This window comes from Melanerpes formicivorus, unplaced genomic scaffold, assembly GCF_026170545.1.
Source record: "Melanerpes formicivorus ecotype bairdi unplaced genomic scaffold, bMelFor1.0.p_v2 SCAF_10, whole genome shotgun sequence".
Classification (NCBI taxonomy): Eukaryota; Metazoa; Chordata; class Aves; order Piciformes; family Picidae; genus Melanerpes; species Melanerpes formicivorus.
In genome coordinates this window covers 12,670,948-12,691,077 of record NW_027142362.1, presented here as the reverse complement: position 1 = coordinate 12,691,077, position 20,130 = coordinate 12,670,948, and the positions used below count along the sequence as shown (strand labels likewise).

At 35.5% G+C, this 20,130-nt stretch overlaps 1 protein-coding gene across 5 annotated transcripts in view; it reads left to right on the top strand.

Moving 5' to 3' along the window:
• The first annotated feature begins 752 nt into the window (after positions 1 to 752).
• The window catches only part of FGF7 (fibroblast growth factor 7), a 29,291-nt gene continuing 9,913 nt past the window's right edge, over positions 753 to 20,130 (top strand). The window contains exons 1-2 of one of the 5 annotated variants that reach the window (XM_068143764.1): positions 753 to 967; positions 1,825 to 2,063. In XM_068143764.1, coding sequence (XP_067999865.1) covers positions 903 to 967; positions 1,825 to 2,063 — 304 coding nt within the window. In that variant the 5' untranslated portion in view covers positions 753 to 902. Of the gene's footprint in view, positions 968 to 1,478; positions 2,064 to 20,130 lie in introns of all 5 variants that reach the window. The other 4 variants (XM_068143768.1, XM_068143766.1, XM_068143765.1 and 1 more) reach the window with 4 other exon arrangements.

Sequence of the window (20,130 nt, the reverse complement as noted above, 5' to 3'; positions counted from 1 at the left end):
AATATGCACACAGAAGTAGAAAAATCAGGCATATCTACCAATTATTTTAGTTCTCCATATTTTAAGCCTACTGGCCACCCATTGGTTAGTATGCAGTTTAAGGGTTATCCTTGTATTGCTGCCACTTTTACATTCTCGTGTGGCAAGTTTCAAGAACTAGTAGCTATGTATGCTAAAGAAGACTGTTCCCTAGCAGTAATTTTTCCTTCATGCCGATAAAGGTAACATCACACTTTGAAACATCCAGATACCTTTTCATTTTCATCCCAGGGCAGTTGTTCCTCTTTTCAAACCTGTGATATAAAAACACAACGCATGATCTCTAATGGCCACAGCACACCCTTCTCCACAGTGTATAATAGACCCGCACGTTTCATATATCCATCAGAAAGGCACTAAGGAGACAATGAATCCACCAAACTTCAGAAGAGATTTGAAAGCAAACCGAGATAAGCATGCAAGTACAAAAGAGAGGAGAAGAAAATCTTTTGTGAGTAGAAAAATACTGACCTAACTCAAAGCACAGCAACACTAGCTAGCATGCAAAGAAATTCTATCCCCACACCACGGAATATATGTTTTTAGAAAGTAGATTCTTGGAGATTTAAAGCATAAGCTATGTACATAGCTCCCTCTGATGACCATTGGACACGATACAATGCAAGTCTCCTTTTATTTTTGTTCGTGCATTCAACTGACAGCTGAGTGGTTAAATTCTAATTGCTTCCAAGTGAGGTCAGCAAAGGTATTTATCGAAAAGGACTGAACAACAGGCTCAACACACACATGCACGCATAAGCACATACACACCATCTCTCCAGCGTGTTGATTTATGGAAACAATTATAATTCTGGTGGAGTCTTTCTGAGCTGAGGAAGTTTATAGCTACAGTAGTGTGTCTCATGTTGCAAAAAGCAGACAACCGAAATGGAGTACTCGAGTATTCAGCTCTTATCAACAGCAACAAGTAAGTTATCTGTCCTTTACAAGAACATTCAACAGTTTCTAATAGCTAATAACTTTTATCTTCATTTGTTTATGCTCGATGCTGAAAAGGCATTAAGAAAACTATTTATATTAAGAAACTGAAAAGGATCAGAATAAAAATACAGGGTTAAAACTACGAGGTCTATTTTGAAATCTGAACTAGAGAAAAGTTATCTGATAGATTGTGCTAATGGTAAATATATAGATAAGAAGTAATCAGCAGAATTTTACCATGCATGAGAAAGTAGCTTGACAGAATCAATAGGGGATTTTTGGAAGGACTTAGAACTGAAGACAGAACTATGTTTAGATTCTGTTTAAATGTCTGTGTAAGAGTTTGTGAGAGCTATCTTGTATATACATGTGCATATTTTTAAATCTCATCTTAGCATGTTCTACATTTATGTATGGTACTTCTCAGTAGCACAATGTATCCTTGCATGTTTTTAACACTTAAGCATAAAGACTTATACATGCACCTTTTCTCACAGATCTTTTACTTTCAGTGCAAGCAGCAAATTCAAGTAGTACAGAAGGTCACGACAACAAAGGTTTTTATAACTTGTGTCTTTAAAGGATATTCTGACTGAAGAGATATTTAAGAAGCTCTTCTCTTTCGCCACTAACTATTAAGGAATAACGATCAGAATTCTAGAAGAGGGAACAATCTCGTTTAAATGAATCTGTAACTCGTAAAGACAGAAGGCAGGTCGGTGACCTAACAGCATCAGTCTACTTGAGATTTAATTTTCATTATGTTGTTCATGAACACCCAGAACACTGCACTATAATGCACAAATGGATACTGACATGGATCCTGCCAATTTTGCTCTACAGATCATACTTTTACATTATCTTTCTAATGGGCACTATATCTTTAGCTTGCAATGACATGACTCCAGAGCAAATGGCTACAAATGTGAACTGTTCCAGCCCTGAGCGACATACCAGAAGCTATGATTATATGGAAGGGGGGGATGTAAGAGTGAGAAGACTTTTCTGTCGAACTCAGTGGTATATGAGGATTGATAAGCGAGGGAAAGTAAAAGGGACAAGAGAAGCAAACAACAACTACAGTAAGTAATATTTTCGTTTTTCCTATTTCTATGCTTTGAGAAATTTACACATTGTTTCCCATCCCTTGCTTTACTGTAATTTCAAAAGAATTTTGTATAGTCTACTGAACATTGTATAAGACATGTTTCCCAATTAACCCTACAACAGGACATTTGTTATTGATTTTGAAATGCGTCATTTTAAATACTACATTGTAGATCTGCTAATGTATTAGCTACAGCTGGTAACTATTAGCAAGCAGAGAGCCTATTTTAACAAGTGAATTAAGGTTGTTAGTATGAAAATGTATAACCATAAACTCTGCTCATAAAATGCTTATGAAACATTAAACCATATTCATATAGCCCATGAATTACCTAAAAGTTTGGTCTGTTTGAGTTAACAATTAAAACATATGCAATACTAGAAAGCTTAATGGAAAGAATTATGTAAACTCTTGCAAAATCTTTTAGATAGTTTGCCAAGCCAGGAACAAAGTCTATTATAGTTTCTGCCGTTCATTAATACAATGATCATGATGCTGGGGGAAAAAAAAATCTCTCTCTTTTCCTCCAAAACCATGACTCATCTAAGGAGAATGGACATATATTTTGAAAAGCTGTACTGAATACAATTTTTGAACTGGCAAGAGAATTGTTGTACTAATGTTTATTTTTCACACAAATGCCTATATATCTTCCATTTACAATTAAAGGTATCTATTTTACAGCCACTATTTTTGTCTCTTTGGCTTTCATGCTATTACAAATATATTGTTTATTTATGGAAACATGACAGCTACTAAAAAAGACATTATTTTACTGAGATACAACAGGAAAATACACAGGATTATATTGTGTATTTCAAAATTAAATTACGAGGAAAAAGGGCTGGTGTAGTGTTTATGTCAACTGAAAGGACAACTGTATTTCCAAGGATGCTATTAAATACAGCTTTAATGCAGGTTGTTAGGAATATTTTGTTTTTTACAACAGCAGCAGCAAAACAAATCAGATTTCAAGAACTGTTAGTGTGATTCAGCTTTCAACTGAAGTTGACTGATTATTTTCTGTAAGAACAGCAGTTTTGCATGCTGAGCACCTGGCTAGTGGGCTCCATAATTTATTTCTTTACTTCATTACTTCCTTAAGTGCTTGGAACTTGCATGGCTAAAACTCCAGTGACTAATGTTACTGTTTCTTTTTAAATTTGTTTCCATATGTGTCCTTTCGTCCTATACTATTATGCAGGAAATAACCATACTCCTCTGAAAGACAACACATGGCCAGCCGCCAAAGAAATTACTTGGTCCATGTTCAAGATGACTCCCATTGAGTTTCAGGGCATTGCTACAATAGAGATCCATAGGGCTAGTTTTGAAATGAAGTGTTGCTCCCATAAAAATGACTGGGAAAAGAATGTTACTGACTATTGAAATAGTTTCTTCTAAATTTTTGCCAATAAGTGAACACTGACCCAATTTTTTCTGATATTGTTTACAAACACTTTAAAGAGATTATGGCAGCACATAGAGCTCTGAGCAATTCTCTGAATTTGCCTTTTTTTCCCCCCCTCCAGTTCCATGATACTTAAGTAAAAACTTTGTTACCATTTTCAATAATGTTAAATTACAAGTAAAGGTTTTCTGTAGGGTCCCATTCTGCTGAAGCACACTAGTGACACGTAGAAACTTTCTGTAGTGAGTGCATTCTAGAATATCAGATCACATACTAAAGGCAATCCATTTTCTTGGAGTTTTCTGCACACTTCATGAATATTTAGTGATGATTAACTATTGCAAATTGTAGAAAGGAAGCAAGTCATTAAATCCTTACATTTACATTGCAGTGAAAGAAAAACAAAACACATTTCTTTTCTAGTAAATGTTATGATCATCAGAAGGAAAAACAAACAAACCAACCAAAACAACTAACCATAAAACCCCCTTTGTTTATCTAGTAACTGATGTAAACTACAGCAAACTGTCTCCACTAAATTTAACTAAAGCACATGAGAAGTCTTTCACTATCTTAAGGTTAAGCCTCTTCCTGTAATACCTACTGTACACTATGAAATAATGTCCAAATGCTTTTGTTGAGAATACATAAATATAGGTCAAGAGGACTGGAAAAATGTGAGCAGTGATAACTTGGATTTTCTAGGAAACTGGAAAAAAAAAGTGTAATGAAAAACTTCTTTTGTCATACCCTCTATGGAAGAGAATGAAGCCTTTTCAAGACTTCTTTCATCATAAAGAAAATAACATGGTATTAGGGAAGAACTGCAAAAACAAAAAGCTCCAACAAAACAAAAACCAAACCCTGGACCTGGACTATTCCACATTCCCTAAGCAAAATTTTTAACAATAGAAGACTAAACAGGCTGGATTTATCCCAGGCCTCTGAAAAGTATAAATTAAAAAGAATACCTATTACAGAAGTGTATTCACCTGGGTGTTCAAATATTCTCATTCCATGATTTCAAGCACTGAAAGTCAGTGAAAGATAAGTCAGACCTGTCTCAGGATAAAACTCCCAGAACAGTTGCAGTCAGACTAATCAATGGGTACCAGAAGTGTTGCTCTGAGAAATGTCATCTTATTTTGTCCTAATTTTCCACATTATAAATAAAAGGAATCTTTTTGCCTTCTGAATCACTACTACATGCTACTAAAGTGAAAATAAGGAAAAAAAACCCATCTTTTGCCTATCAAAACTTTGCTTCATAAAGGAAGCTGCATTTACTGTTTTGCAGTCAACTCCTTGCTTTCAACCCATGAAATTGTGAAGCATGAATGTGAATAGCAATCTTCACATTGAGAAATGTCTGTAGAATAACTTCATCCTAACTTTGGCAGGTGCCAAGATTCACAGAGCTTCTCTCATCAGTCAAGATTATAAATGTAAGAATGCCAAGATGGTGAGGTATTAGAGTCTTAACACTTCTAACTTCTCAAGCAAGCTACTGGAAGAAAAATAAAATTAAAAATTGGTGTCCTATGAAAGTAAGGGTGAAAGTGTTAACACTCCCCAAGAATTTGATTCAAAAGCCACTGTCTTAAGTGGTTGGGAAGTGAAATTCCGGGACAAAATAGAACACTGAACCAAATTCTCAGCCATCAGTTCTAATTAATCTGTATTTAATATATTTGAATGTGTATTTAATGTGTTTGAAAACACATTAGAACTTAACTTCACAGTTCGAGAAATATATTCACACACTGTTCCAGTGAAAGCAAATTGTTGAATTCTGTTTACAACAGTGATGACCCTGTCAGGTACCCAAAGAGCATTATTCTATGCACATTTCACAAAGCAGTAGAACTTCCTGGTGGACATAAAGGTGATAACTCAAGAGTAAACTATGCAAATCAGAGGGCAGTGATCTCCAATAAGCAGAGGAAATAACTACATGCTTTCCATTAAAAAATAAATGTTGGGTCATGTTAATATAAAATAACTTACGTGGGCTCAGAAACCAGAGTTTTAACTTAATGACTGTAAACAGTGAGAGTGACTGAGCAAATCTTGGAGATAATACAGCAATTTGTTAACTCTATCTTTGACAGAAAATAATTTTTTCCTTCTCACTGCTTACTCCTTTCATTTTAGTGTTTACGAATTTTGCCATATTTTATTTGATTTTGTTCAGGGAAAAAAAAAGGCTGTAAAAACCAGAGTTTATTTTGACTCCATCCAAGAGGATTTACAACTACAACTGGATGATGCTTTAGGACTTTCCACGCTCTGTTGCTTTTGGAATCTCATTTTAAAGACTTCAAAGGGTCTCTTAGTTACTAGAAAAGCCTTCCCGGAACCTGAATCCTAAGATGTCTGATCCTATCATATTCCATGTGTGCTCTAAACCCAGAAAGTGCCTATTTCCTCTTCTTTTCAGTGGATATAGCCAATAAAAGATGTTAAGAGCAGATAGTCTAGTGAGATCTTGGCACAAAACGGATGAAATCTTGATTGACATTCTTATCTTGAAAAACTACTTCTATTTTGATCAAAATTCAACAAAGCATCATTTTCAGCAATATGAAATGAACTCTAATTCCATTTCTTCAAACCTAAACTCTAATTGATGACAAAGTATACTTTATATCTTAGTTGTTAAATACTCATACTTGCTTAGAAACCAAAACTATTTCCCATAGCATTTTAGATATGTGTCTTATGGTAAAACAAATGTAGGACTATGTATGATGTGCCACTACATAAATAGAGGAGCAAGAAGATCCAGTAGCTGAAAATTAGACATTTAAAGGCAGGTATTAATGTACCAGGTTGAGTTAAGGGTTATATGTGTTCCAAACAAACTGAACATCTACCTTTACAACTGCATTATTGATTTTTCAGTTGGTTCAACCAATACATTGGCATCAGGAGAGGATAAACCTTCACTAATGTGAAAGTGAGTTTGCTTCACATTAGTACTCTGCTATTCTTTTCAGCTGTAACAGAAATACATCTAACTCAATGGCAATATCTCTCAAAACTTAACCTACAGTGCCAAGAATGACTTTCTCCCCTACAGCAATTAATCAGATTTAAATATGACATTTCCCTGCTCACTCTCCAGCTCATTGTCTAGCACTGGTGGTAGATACCATGTCTCAAATTTCAACCAGTTTTTACTCTATGCCTATACCTTAGTTTTTGCCCAATTGCTGGTAAGTTTTAGCAAAGATGCAGGTAACAGAAGCAGCTGAGTGATGTCTGTCTTCTTATAGCTTCTATTGACTTTTTTTGATAAAAGTATCTTTTGGGGAAGTGAGGAGAAGAAAGGAGGGAGTAAAGCCTTGAACTACTGCAGCAAGATTCTTCAGATCTCGTTATCAATGTCCAGATCAAGGCACAGCTGATACAGTATGACAGGGTAGCCACAAAACACAATTAAAAATGCTCATCAGTTCTGAATTTACCTCATGAATCTTTATCACCTTGTCTATTCTGTGGTATTTACCAGATGAAAAATGTGTAAAGTCTGAACAGTAGCTGTTTATACTCACTTTCCTCTCACACAGGACAAAAATGATTGCATGAGCTCTGTGAGGCAAGAATCAGACCTCTGGGCTCAGGCATAGGCAGCAGCTTCACAAGCTTACACCATTAGGGCTGTGTCTGCATGTGCTTGAAAACTGGGCTATGAGCTAAAGTCAGCATGAGCAGTGAAATGTATCTAAGATGAAGCTACACAGAACTGTGCTTAATCTGATTCAGCTGACCTTGGCACACCTTTGTAATTCAGCCTTGACTAAGCAATTTTTCTGAATTTCTCAATGTTCAGATCCATCAGAAACAAGAAATGCTACATTTTTATAGAACCATCAATCAGCTTTAGCAGCCAACTGCCAGAGCAGTTAGAGGATACATTGAAAAAGATAAATTGCAGCCCCTTCTCCCCCACAGCTTTTTTTGCCCAGTTGTTTACAATTTCTGAATGTACAAAAATTTCAGTATTGTATCATTAAGCATGTTATTGCTCCATCCTGAAGAAAATGTGCTGAAGTGGCCCTGACCTGAGACTCAAGAGACTTGAGGCTAATCCAAACTTTTAAGCAATTTGCTTACAGACTTTGGGAAAATTCTTCAAACTCTCTTTGCCTTTATGAAAAAGAATTATTCACCTCTGTGCAAAAAGCTTTAACAATTATTAGTGACAACACTTCCAAACCTACAAAAGAATTGTTTGTTAATGTTATAGATATTAAATACTTAAATAGGGAGAAATAAATTGTTAACTAAAATAACTGAAGCTCAGATGAACCTTAAGGAAACAATTATCCATACTGGCAAATAGAATTGGGTAGAAAGTTTAATTCCTTATACCGTAAATCTCTCAAAACAAACCCCAAAATCCAGATATTTCCCTTCACAACTTCCAGCTTTCCATATTGCTTGAGTATTTGAAAGTAGTTTTTTCTTCAGATTTCTAGGATCTTGGAGAACAGAACAAAGCTGATGTCCCCCTCTATCTTCCTTAAAACTCAGGGAGATCAAGACTTCCTAAAGTATGTAATTATAGTGTTCCACGCTACAATATGTAGGAGCTAGTAGCATATTTTAGAACACTTTCCTCACAAGATCAGAATAAGTTTAGGCAGATGAAGACTGTTATTCTTCGTGGGTGGCACACTGCTTTCATTGCATAATTGACTGTCTATGACTATATTTGGCAACTGTATTTCAATTGTCTTTTTTCACCTTTGACTTTATTTTTAAATTTTAACTTTTGGAGAGGAGCTCAGGGAAATGTCAACTTATCCTTTTGGTGCATATAATTTGGAAATACTGCTAAGAAAAAGTTAAGAGTGAAAATTCCTATGGCAATAACATAATAGAGGTTAACAATCATAGCACTGAATTGTCACACTTTAAAACTTTCATAACACATGACATCATTTATACAAATGGAAAAAATTATTTGTAACAATTGGTGCTGAAAAGTTGGGAGTGGATATTCACAGATGGCCCACAACTTCATGAAAACACACCAAAACAACACAACCAATGCAATCAATATGCTCTCTTAACTATTATTTAGTTTTTGAAACAAAGAATAACATGAGAACTTTCACAGCATTCACACACTGCCTATGACACAAATCCAGTACCTGCACAGCCCATCAACAGAAAACCACAATGTTCTAAACAGGATGAGGTAATCAGACAGGTAAATCCCAGTTAATGCCAGCAGAGCTATGTCAATTTATTCCAACTGACTATTTGGTCTTTTAAGGTTGTAATGGGAATGTGACAGCTCAGAAACAGGATGTAATTATTCAGAAGTCTAGGTATTTTGTTAAAAACACTGACAGTTTCCTTCAGTGTGCAATCCTTCAAAATTAAGCACAGTCAGAACATTGATAGATGAATGCAAAACCCACAAACAAGACCACTGAAAACATGCCTGTTTCATAGCATCTATAACCACAATAACTTCAACAGAGAGTTGAATCACTCATCTCCATCACTTCAATCAAAACACTTTTTGAATACTCCCACTAACTATAGGGTTTTTGGGAAGGATTCCTCCAGTGTTATTACTTCAACCTTTAATTGCATACATGCTTAACTGGTATCCAGAACTCACATCCATTTATGGTAAGGCAGTTATTCTGTTTTAAACATGTTAATAGACACTGGGAGGTGCTATAGACTATGAAAAGCAGCTGACCAGACTTGGCCTTGGCCTTTTGATACCTTGGAGTTTTGATTTTTGTCTAACTAGAAGGGAATGTATTTTGAACCAGAAAACACCACTTGCTAAAAAAAGAAGCATATTTTTGTTAAAAACCTGTACTAATTTTATAAGTTTTTATTATGACCTTTAAATATCAAGTGAGGTGTGATATTTTAACCAGAAGTAACTGTTTATGGTGGGGTGGGAGGAAGTAGAGAACTTTATGACTGTTAAAGACAGAAATTATTATAGATGAACCTACATATTTTCAGGAGACAAAGATGTTGGGGGGAAAAAGAAAGCCCCAGTCAACATCAAATTTTGAATCTATGTTGAAGTCTCTAGAACTACTCAGGTGAACTGGTGACATAGTTCTGATAACATGCACAACACTGCATTATGAGGACAGATTTGCTCTTTGAGTGATCTATGCAAAGTCTAAGGGCTGTGGTGTTCAGGCTCTCCAGACAGCCACTAAGCAGATGGATTTGGGAGAAAATGCGGATCTAGCTAAGTCAAGGGAAGAAGGCAGCACAGAGTGGAGAAAGGAGAGATTCCATCCAGTGCCTGTGTAGTTTCTATAGTAAACACCTGGTGAAAACAAGAGTTGTACTCCCTGACAAACTCTGATGTAAAATAGAAAGGATAAGCGAATCCTAGATAGCACAACCAATACCAGTACCGCTGGGAAGTGCATCAGCAAAAGCAACAACTCTAGCATATACATTTGGTATTCATGGGTTGGACGCGATGATCTTGAAGGTCTCTTCCAACCTCGTTTATTCTATGTTCTATGTTATTTCCTTTGGAATAGCCTACGCAGCTTATGGCTTGAGCATAATGTGCAAGATGATACAAAGATATCCAAGCAGTTCTTGAGTATTTAGCACTGATGTTTCATGGTTAGGGAACTAGCTATGTAAATCCCCCACATGATGATTCAAATAATGAGATCTGATTGTTAGGGCCACATTGCAACAAGGGACAGATTTATGCTGTGAGAAAGGTCAGCACAAAATCTTACACAGCAGCAGTCCTTTACTTATGTGGGGAAACTGCACTTAAGAAGTCATCACAGCCATGTAATTTTTCAAGGCTACTGACAAAAATTGTAATACTACCTTTGGATATGTACATGGACAAATACTTGTGCCCAAAGTGAGATTCATGCCAATAAAATTCCCTAGCCAGCACTGTTGCTTGTTATTTACCAATACCAACAGAATACAAAGAGGAATCTCTGCCATTTACTAAGCACAACTCTAACAACACATGAACTACAAGCATGACAAATATAAAACAGTACTCTGGCTACAAATGTTGTTACTAATCAAAACTGAAACAGGATAATACTTCAAGAGACTGTTTTCAAGCTAACTGGTGACAAAAAGGCATTCTTCCAATTAACATAAGCTCCATTCTTCTAAGTGTACTTTTCACTTTTCTTCTGAGTATGGGTATCTTGATCAATATTTCTGACAAAGATTGAAATCCAAAACCAAAGAAAACAGTGTATTTTATTCCATGGCACACAAGTCCTTCTTGAGAGTACTTTAAAACACTGTATGCAAGAGAGGAAAAGAGAAAGAAGCTTTCTTGTATCTAAATTACATTTCCCAAAAGACCATTCACCCACTTAGGAAACTAATATTACCACCTGCTTCATCGGATAAGAAACATGGAGAAAACCCTTAAGAAACCCTCCTTTCTCACTGCTGGCTAATTAGAAGGACCTGGCTATGCCCTCCTTCCTCCCACTTACTAATATAATCGACCTTACAGGCATTTTGAGCCTCTCACTCTCTTTCACACTGTGCCACACCAATAGTCCTTGGGCTAGGTTTTAGGCTGCTGATCATTCTGAGCATCTGTCTCATCAGTCAAGAAGGATGTTTTCTTACTGAGTGTTCAAAAGATAAACTGTCTGGCATGTTTTCCTACCTTCCCAACAGTGTAAGAGCAATATATTTGGATGAACTGGCATTGGAGTTTGTAGTTAATAGTTACTAGTTCAAAGGAAAGCAAATATTATGAGACTTGAAATTAGCCCTAGGAGAGTCTCCCCATGTTATAAAGTAAATGGCAAGAGTCCTGCAACACTTATACTTGTCCCTTTAAACACCTCTTGAGTAATGAAAATAATGCAGCTGTTAATAAAACCATTCTTAAAATTATTACACATCAACTTCTGTCAGAATGTTCAAATAGCAAACTGGTGCTCAGACTTCTTGATTATAAGCAGCAAACGAAAATTCTTTTGTTCCTCACTATACCTTTTAGTGATTTGGGAAATTCAGTCTATATTACTGAACATAACTGTCATGCAACAAAATTAGAGAAAGGGAAACAAAATATTACCACATCTTTCTAGGAAACTGTTTCCACATCTTTCAAGGAAATCATGCTCTGTTAATTATTTTAGCTAACTAATCCAGTGTTTTGAATTTCAATTAATCTACTTTAATCATATTGTTCTAGTACATGTTCTGAATGATTTAATGAGAATTCCTGAAATGGCACTTTCATCCAGAGGCAACACTGGAAGCAAACCCAGTTCATACCCAAATCATAAAACTAGCATTAGACCAAAAGCAGGATTTTTCAGATGATTCATAACATATGAGGCATAAACCCCTTAATTTAGTAACGTGCTGAACAGCCTAGCTCTGATCCAACCAGATTATTTAAAAGAATGTGATGAATTGCAGTGGCTGTACCATTTAAGCAGAAAATTACCTAGTGATAGAAATTATATGAATCACAATTTTTATGATAAATTATTCAGAATTTTCTTACCATTTGGAATGCAATAAATACGTATCTTTGCAAGAAATAGACTAAATACTAATCCCACATTTTCTTCTATTATAAGCAAATAATTGCAAACACGAGTGGATACTTTGTGCAGTGTCCTTTTCATTTAGGATCTGTAGATACCCCAAAGACAATTTTCTAAAATTGCTGACAAGATTTCAAAAAGCAATACTTCAGATTAAGCCCCACAGCAAACAGAAGTACTTCACTTTCTAAGTCACGTCAGATGGTATTTTCAAAAATATGCAAGTAGCCATTGTTATGTAACTGCATGAGACAAAATAAATAATAGAACCCACATTTCCTGACTTTCTCCTAATCACTTGCAAATTATCATCTTGTATCCATAAGTTGCATAATTTTTCTTGCTACTAAGCCTAAATGAAAATGTATGACTGCCATTGCAAAAATCTTCTTTCCCTTTCTCCCAGTTAACATCAGCTGTTCACACTTCTCTGTCTGTGATACCATTTTGTTCGGGGTATCCTTGTCCATATACTACAAAATTTAACAAGCACTAGTTTTGGGCAAATTGAAAGTAATCATGCTTATCCCCTCAAGCCATTAAATATGTGAATTACAGAATTTGAATGCAGGTGACCATCCCTTTGTAGGCAGCATAGGAAAATGCAGGACATTGCTGCCTGTATACAGCACTGGAATATTTGAAGATTGTGGATCACAGCTTATTATATTGTCATCTTCTTCACACTTCATCAATACAGTTATGGGTTCTTTCAGCTGAACTCATCTTAGCAAAGTAGAATTGTAAGTTACAGCTCCCATTTCATGAGCTTACTCCTTTCTGGCTCCAGACCCATCACAGTGGGATGGTTTCTCTGTTTTCCTCCTAACAGTTCTCTGGCAGCTGCATGCCAAGCTAGCTTCTGTTAGTAGATGCCTAAAGAATGCCTAAAGGCACATCTCCTATTGCAATCACATGGGCTGCAATTTACCTCACAGGTGGTATTGTACAAAGTAGTCTGATCTGAGCCCTGTCAGACTCTGCTGTATTTTTTTTTCCATTAACACAGATCTCTAAAGAAAAAATATTTCCTGTGCTGTGTATGATATTTGATTGAAATAGCTTCTCAACAACAGAGACATGTAATCCACATGAGAAAGTAATTGTTGAGAAGTGCAGAATTAGCTCTCTTTTCAACAAAGTCAAAATATGTCTGCTCTATTTATATTGACTTACTGATGAAGTATAGAGAACTATCATTAATAGTCTAAATATCTACTGTTGAAAGTTAAAAATATTGCACAGCTGTGGAGGAGTTAAGTTACTGACTAGTGGAAAAGCTATCTAACCCTGTGATTCATTAGGAAAAGTTTGCTCAAGAGCTGAAAGACCCATATTAGGAAAGACACAAATACATGCCATTTGTAAAAGCCTGGCTCTGCTGAAATCAGTAAGAGTTTTGTTACTGATGCCTATCAATGGCTGGAGGAGTTAGTTTAAAAGGATGCCAGAAAATGGATATTGCTTCTGCAAATCCATGTGCTTTTACTTTAAGATATGGTTTCATAACACTGGTAATACAGGCTGGGCATAAAGAAAAATATAATTCCTGTTCCACCATTAATCTCTTCCTGACTTTCAAGTCAGAATGACTTACACAGATAACATCTATCTAGGAGTAATGTTGCTATCTCTATTTATTCTACTCAAGATACAGGCTTAAGAGCACAATACACCAGAGGATATACAATCTAGGATATCCAATTTGAAAAATAGCTGGCTGTTACTTTTCAAATACATGTGCAAATTTATAGTTCTGCATGAAATACATTCATGTAAGTTGTTTTAAAAAAAATAAAAATCTTAAAACCACAGGTCCACATTTCTATATTAAGTAGAAACCAACTCATTGTTTAATTACATTACATTTCTCCTATACTGAATAGGAGAAATATAATCTAATTTGGTAGGTTTTCTCCTACTTTATAACACTTGCGTTCACAAATAAATCAAGAATGCACTCATAGTCAAGAAGGAATTAAGGTGGCACAAAAAGACCAAGTTAAAAGCAGGATAAGAACTTTGTTTTGCTTTGTGTGGTAAAACCCAATCAATTTCTCAGCCAACTTCCACACTTTTTCTCCAGATCCTTGTTGCAATACAGCAGAGCTCACAAATATTTTATTCAAAGAAAGAAAACTTTTCTTTACCACTTTAATAGCTGGGAATAGCCATAAATGTTTACTTCAGAGTGAAAAATCATAGCAAGTTCTTTACCACAAACTAGGTTTTCATATATATTTTAGAACATACTGCTGTGGGTACAGCCAAGCCCTGTGCCTTATAACTGCATGGTCTTCAAGGCAGTTCTAGAATCTCCTGCCGAGTTCAACGTTGCACAGTAAATTTTATTTTAGTTTTAGGTTATAAACACTAGGACCATAAGAACTAGAAATGATCATAAATGAAACGCAGAACCAAAAAAGGTCAACAAACTGATTCTGCTAACCACAAAATTAGAGAATCTTAGCGCAAATCCTCCACAAAATAAAAATGTAAGAGCCACAAACCTTTCATTTGCACATACAGCTTCTGCTACCCAACCCATTGGCTAGTATTAAAACCCCACTTTAAGAAACCCCTTTACCCGAGTCCTCTAGCTCTATGAGCCTGTGGAAGAAATATCTACCATTTTACACTGCTTCCTTATAGAGAACACACTATTCTTCCCTGCTTGAACAAGGTCCTTATTTAAGCCCATTAGCTGAAATGCATGTTTCAAACCATCTACAATCACATACCAGCTGTTTTCCAGATTTTAAGTGGCTCCATATATCCTGCTGTAGATTCCTTATATATGACATCTGCAGAGCTCATCAAAACTTCATGACACCGTACATATAAAAGCAAAATAAGAATTATGCAAATTGTAGCAGAGAAACTGAAAAGTGAGGCATTCCCAAAGGGCCCTGTGCTTGAAGCTGTTATCAAATGCTGGAGTGGTATGAAACCTTCCATTTTTCTCTAGATCAAGAGAAAAGTATGTCTTTATGCTTATGCCAGTACACTGCACTGTAGTCTGTCAAACAGGTTGTTCTATTATTGTCAGAGATGGAAATTTGGAATTCTGCCAATATAATAACATGGCTGGCAGGATGGATCTAAATGTAAGATATTAAATCCTTTAACAGACCGGTCACAGATAACTTTATTATAAACAGCCACCATGCAGTGATACAGCACCTGCATGCTCCAAGCCCAAGGAAACTAACTGCTGCAATTCACAGATGCAGCAAAACTCACATCCTTGCTTATGGGGTTCAGGGCCACAAGTTTCCTCAGCTATGATACTGAATGCTTAATCCACTAAAAGTGGATAAAAGCAGCCTTAGATATGTATAGAAATCTTCCTTTTAAACTAGCCTGTAGGTGAGGCTATTGGTGATAATGCAAAAGACGAGTGGAGAGGCAAAAAGCAGATTTCTACCTTCAGTGTCCCTTTTATATGTCGCCTTCATATATTTTTAGCTGATTTCAACAATGATAATTTAACTGAAATAAACAAGTGCACTGATTCACACATAGGAATATAAAGAATTGGAACAAAAGCAATGAGAAAGTCAGTTGTGCACAAACCAATAATACATAATAAAAATGTGTTCAAGCTAATACAAAAATGTAAACAAACATTTCATATATGGTTGATCCTGTACTCTCTTATCTGTTCAGTACTGTTATCTTTTCAATTTTAGCTATAACTGATAAGTTTTCTTCAGAAGAAAATGTCACACTATTCTATCACAACACACAGGAATGTATGTAGCCTGTAGTTCTGGAGTCCGTCTTTCTAATTTTAGGGTACTAGTAACTTTCACTAAAAAGCTAGGACCCTGTGCCTATGTAGCACTTGAGAAAAGTAAAGCACAGTAAGGTTGGGGATTCCAGATATCTACAGGACACTAGTTGCAATATTTTTCATACTGACTTCCTGATATTATGCACATGGGCAAAAGAGTGCATGGATATTTGTATCATCAAACTCAAAATCATTAACACTTGATTTCCTAAGCATTTGAAGTCAAAACTGAAAAAAACAATCTAAGAAAAAACCCACAAACAAACCCCAACACACATCAAACCACCAAAACAATTTCAAACTCAATAATTCATCTGAATTTAAAAAGAGAGATTAGAAAAATCACACAAATACAAAAAAAAAAAGATATATTTGGCTACAACTCCCATAGTAAATTTGCTCTGGTAATAGCACCTGCTTCTGCATCAGAGGAGCAATTTTATCCACTGCTGCTGCTAGTTTTTCCATATGGAATTGTAAAACCTGAAGACAACTAAAGATTAACTGGATGCCAGTAACACATTTATAAACATCTGATGATGTAAACAAAGACCAAGGTTTCAAAGAGCTGCCTGTGTTGAATGGCAAATAATCTATCAATTTCCCTAAAGTCAAGCTTTCATCTTAGACAAAACTTGTAGACTGGTAAAACCAGTGTGTAACTACAAATAAATTAATGACAAGTTCAAAATTAAAACAAGGAATAAAAGCTACTTAAAACAAACACAAAAAAAAAGTTGGCTAATGGACACACTTTGACCAACATAATATTTTCCATCAAGATGATATAGGACATCTTGCAGAATGCCATAGTCAAGTTTTGCAGACAAGAGGAAAAAAATTACCACTAACTGCTTCAAGTTTAAAATAAACATGATGTCCAAAAAATATAACTTATCAGAACTGGATTAAGTTATTAGATTACTTTGATTTTGAGGGAGTTTTAATTTTCTCCCCCTATTCATTTGTATTTCAGTTTTTGGTCTAATACAGATTTTGAAAGTTCACCTAACTCTAAATTATTTGTCAGCAAACCAGAACAATTTGAGAGACCATATCACATATATTTATGCTCAGTAGTGTTTTGAATGCAGAAAGAGTGAGCCAGATGTTTTTTATCAATTCCCACCCCGTGGTGCAGCAAGGGATTTTCCTAGCAGCTTCTTGCATTGTGCACCTTGAAAGGAGTGACTTACTGCCTGCTTGTGCTCTTGTAGACACTGCTTTTAACACATATAGATGTCTGGCACCAAGTAGCAGATCTGATTTGGAAACTTAATAAAATGTATTTGCTTGGGTAGTGCTTATTCTATGTTTTAACTAACTACTTAGAGTGGGAAAAGATTGCTATCTCGTGCAGTGCTTATGAATGAAATGCTCTCAACAGTGTGAAACAAGATTTTACTGTCCAGAATTTCAAACCATTTACAACTATTTGCTTTTATGCCAGAGGCCTTGAAGCATATATTCACGCTCTGGAATTCTGCAGCCACCTTCCTTCTTATGAATCCACTTTCTCAATCTTACTGATTTTAAATAAATTAGTTACTAGCTACATATGGAAACATTTTCAATATTAAAAATGCATTTTACTTTATATTTAAAATGATAATATAGCTTTCATCACCAAGAATGTAATTATGATCATTCTATGAGCATTTAAAAAAAAAAAAAAAAAAGCTTTTAGCAATATTTGTCAACAACATCTAACTCTAAATTATTCTGAAAGAACAGGAAGGCAGTTCTTAGATTCAGCTTGTGCCCTGAATACAGCTCTGCCACTGCTTCTGTCAATCCTGCTTCAGGGACCACAAAAGCTGTTGCAGAAACAGCTGGAGACAGTACAATAAGCAGAACAAAACAGCTAGACCTTGAAAGTAAGGGAATAATTCACATAACAAAGAGTAGGTTCTGTCTTAGACATAGTTTTGCCCCTTTTAACGAAGTCCAGCACATAGTGCCATGTTATGTTTATGCCATCTTTGCAACTACCTGCAACCAGCTTGTAAAGGCAATAAGCTGTAATATCACACAAAATGCATCTGGTATTGAAGTTCTTCAGAACACAATTCAGATAATAAGCAATTTGACTTTTTATACACAGAAAAAGTCTTCCACAGAAATAACATAGCTAATTTTACATCACATACGGTCACTATGTCTACCCAGAAAAAGGGAAAGAAAATTTAATCTGCAGTGGTGCTGGGGCAAGACAGCAAGGCAGCAGCTTTTTGCTAGAGGAAAATACAAAACTGCAAAAATCTAAGAACAAATTAATATATTTAAATGCCTTTGAATTACAGAAGAATTTGGTGAAACACTACATTTGGGAAGGTTTGCACCACTAATTAGATGTACCCCATTTCGTTGTGAAAAAGAATTAGCAGTGTTTTACATGTATTTTCTTATTTTGAAGCTAGATTCTAAACATCTGCAAAAGCTAGAAAACTTCCCCCCCCCCCCCCCCCAGTGAAAAAACATTTATATACTAGAAATATCCTTCATCTAAGCTGTAGGCAAAGTATTTGTTATAGAAGTTTAGCTCTAAACTATGAAATCATCAATTCTCTTACTGCTTGGAAAGAAACATATTTTGTAAACAGTCCTTTCAACCTTTTTTTCCCATTTTTAATATCAGTATATTAAGCTGTAGTAAGAAAGTACTTTTTCAGACTGAGGATTAAGACTGGGATTTTACATGACACTATTAATTCTAAAGAACAATATTATTTTTCATTATAACCATATGTTTAGCTCCAAGGCAATTTTATTTTCTTTAAATTGGAGAGAAATGCAGCTTCCTGCAAAACTGAGAAATTACTGTGTGCTGTATAAAAAAATATTTATATGCAATGCACAATAGCGATTAGCAAAGAGAAGGGTTCTAATAAATTTAATGGGGAATTCACAAGTGAATGGCTGCCTGGGGCAGCATTTTATTCAGTCAATACAATGTACTGCTATTCACAAGTCAGACCTCTAAATTGAAAAGTTCCATAGTTTTACAGTCTACTTCACTGAAAAAAAATATTACACCCTTTTGGTTCTGAAGATCAAATCAAGAGAAATATTGGAAAGACAACAGTACAGTACCACGTTGAACCGAAGAGATATACACAGAAGGAGAGAAGGCAATTTAGAATTAGAATATCCTAGACCAATTTTTATCATCCTATCGCTTTCAGTTAAAAATGAAGCATTAGATTATAAACCAAACTCATTAAGATTAGCAGAATGCTAACATGAAACAGAGAAAACAGATTGTACGCTAAGAAAAGCAACTCAGAAATTCTAACCTACTTCAGCAGTCATTCATTGCAATACGGTCACTGAAATCATCACTACAGTCATCAATGGAGCTTTACTAAGCATTGCAAACTGATGGGCAGTTGTCTACATTTATTGGCTTTGAAAAATAATTAGAAGAGGCATTATGGCTTTTAATATTTCCCACTGCAAAACAAAGATGGTAAGTTTGTAAGTGAAAAGGAAGAGGTATTTCCTAAGTATGGAAGTTCCAAACAAACCCTTCTCATGATGTGGCCCTAGAAAAACATACTCAAAAGGACAGATTTTGCATGGGATGATGCACGTGAAACTGTGTAAACACTTTGAACAACATAAGGTGGAACTTGGCTTGCTTCTCCCTTTTCTGTTGTAAAGGTAAACAACCATAACTTCAAACACACACACATACATCTTCCAAGTAAAATTGCATCATTACTAAACACTCATTTTAATTATCTGTTGTACCTTCCCACTTCTGTTTGGCTCTCATTTTGCAGTTTTAGATTATCTTCAGAATTATGAAGTCAGAAGTTTCTTTCAGAAACCTTGACAAGGCTCAATTCTATAACTAACTTAGCTGGCAACTGGTGAATGAATACTGCTAGGACAACCGGTTATTACAAAGTTCTTCTATCTAGCAATGCATATATTAATCAGTCTGTAGGACAGGCAAACACTGGAGAAATTAATGGTTAAGGTAATGTCAAGTCAACAATCTTTTACAAAAAAACCCCAACCAAACAAACCAACCAACCACTTTCATGGACCTCTGTTTAGCAGTCCATTGATTTTTTTTTTTTTATTTAATTTTTTAATACACTATGCCATCTCTTTTTGTGCCAACGAAGGCACAATTTAAAGGGTAAGTAAATACCAACTACTTATTCTTAATTAAATGTGTTCTGCACATGGACTAAATCTTACAAGCAAATTCTGCTCCTTGAACAACATGCTGCACCAAGTCCTCAAGGACTGT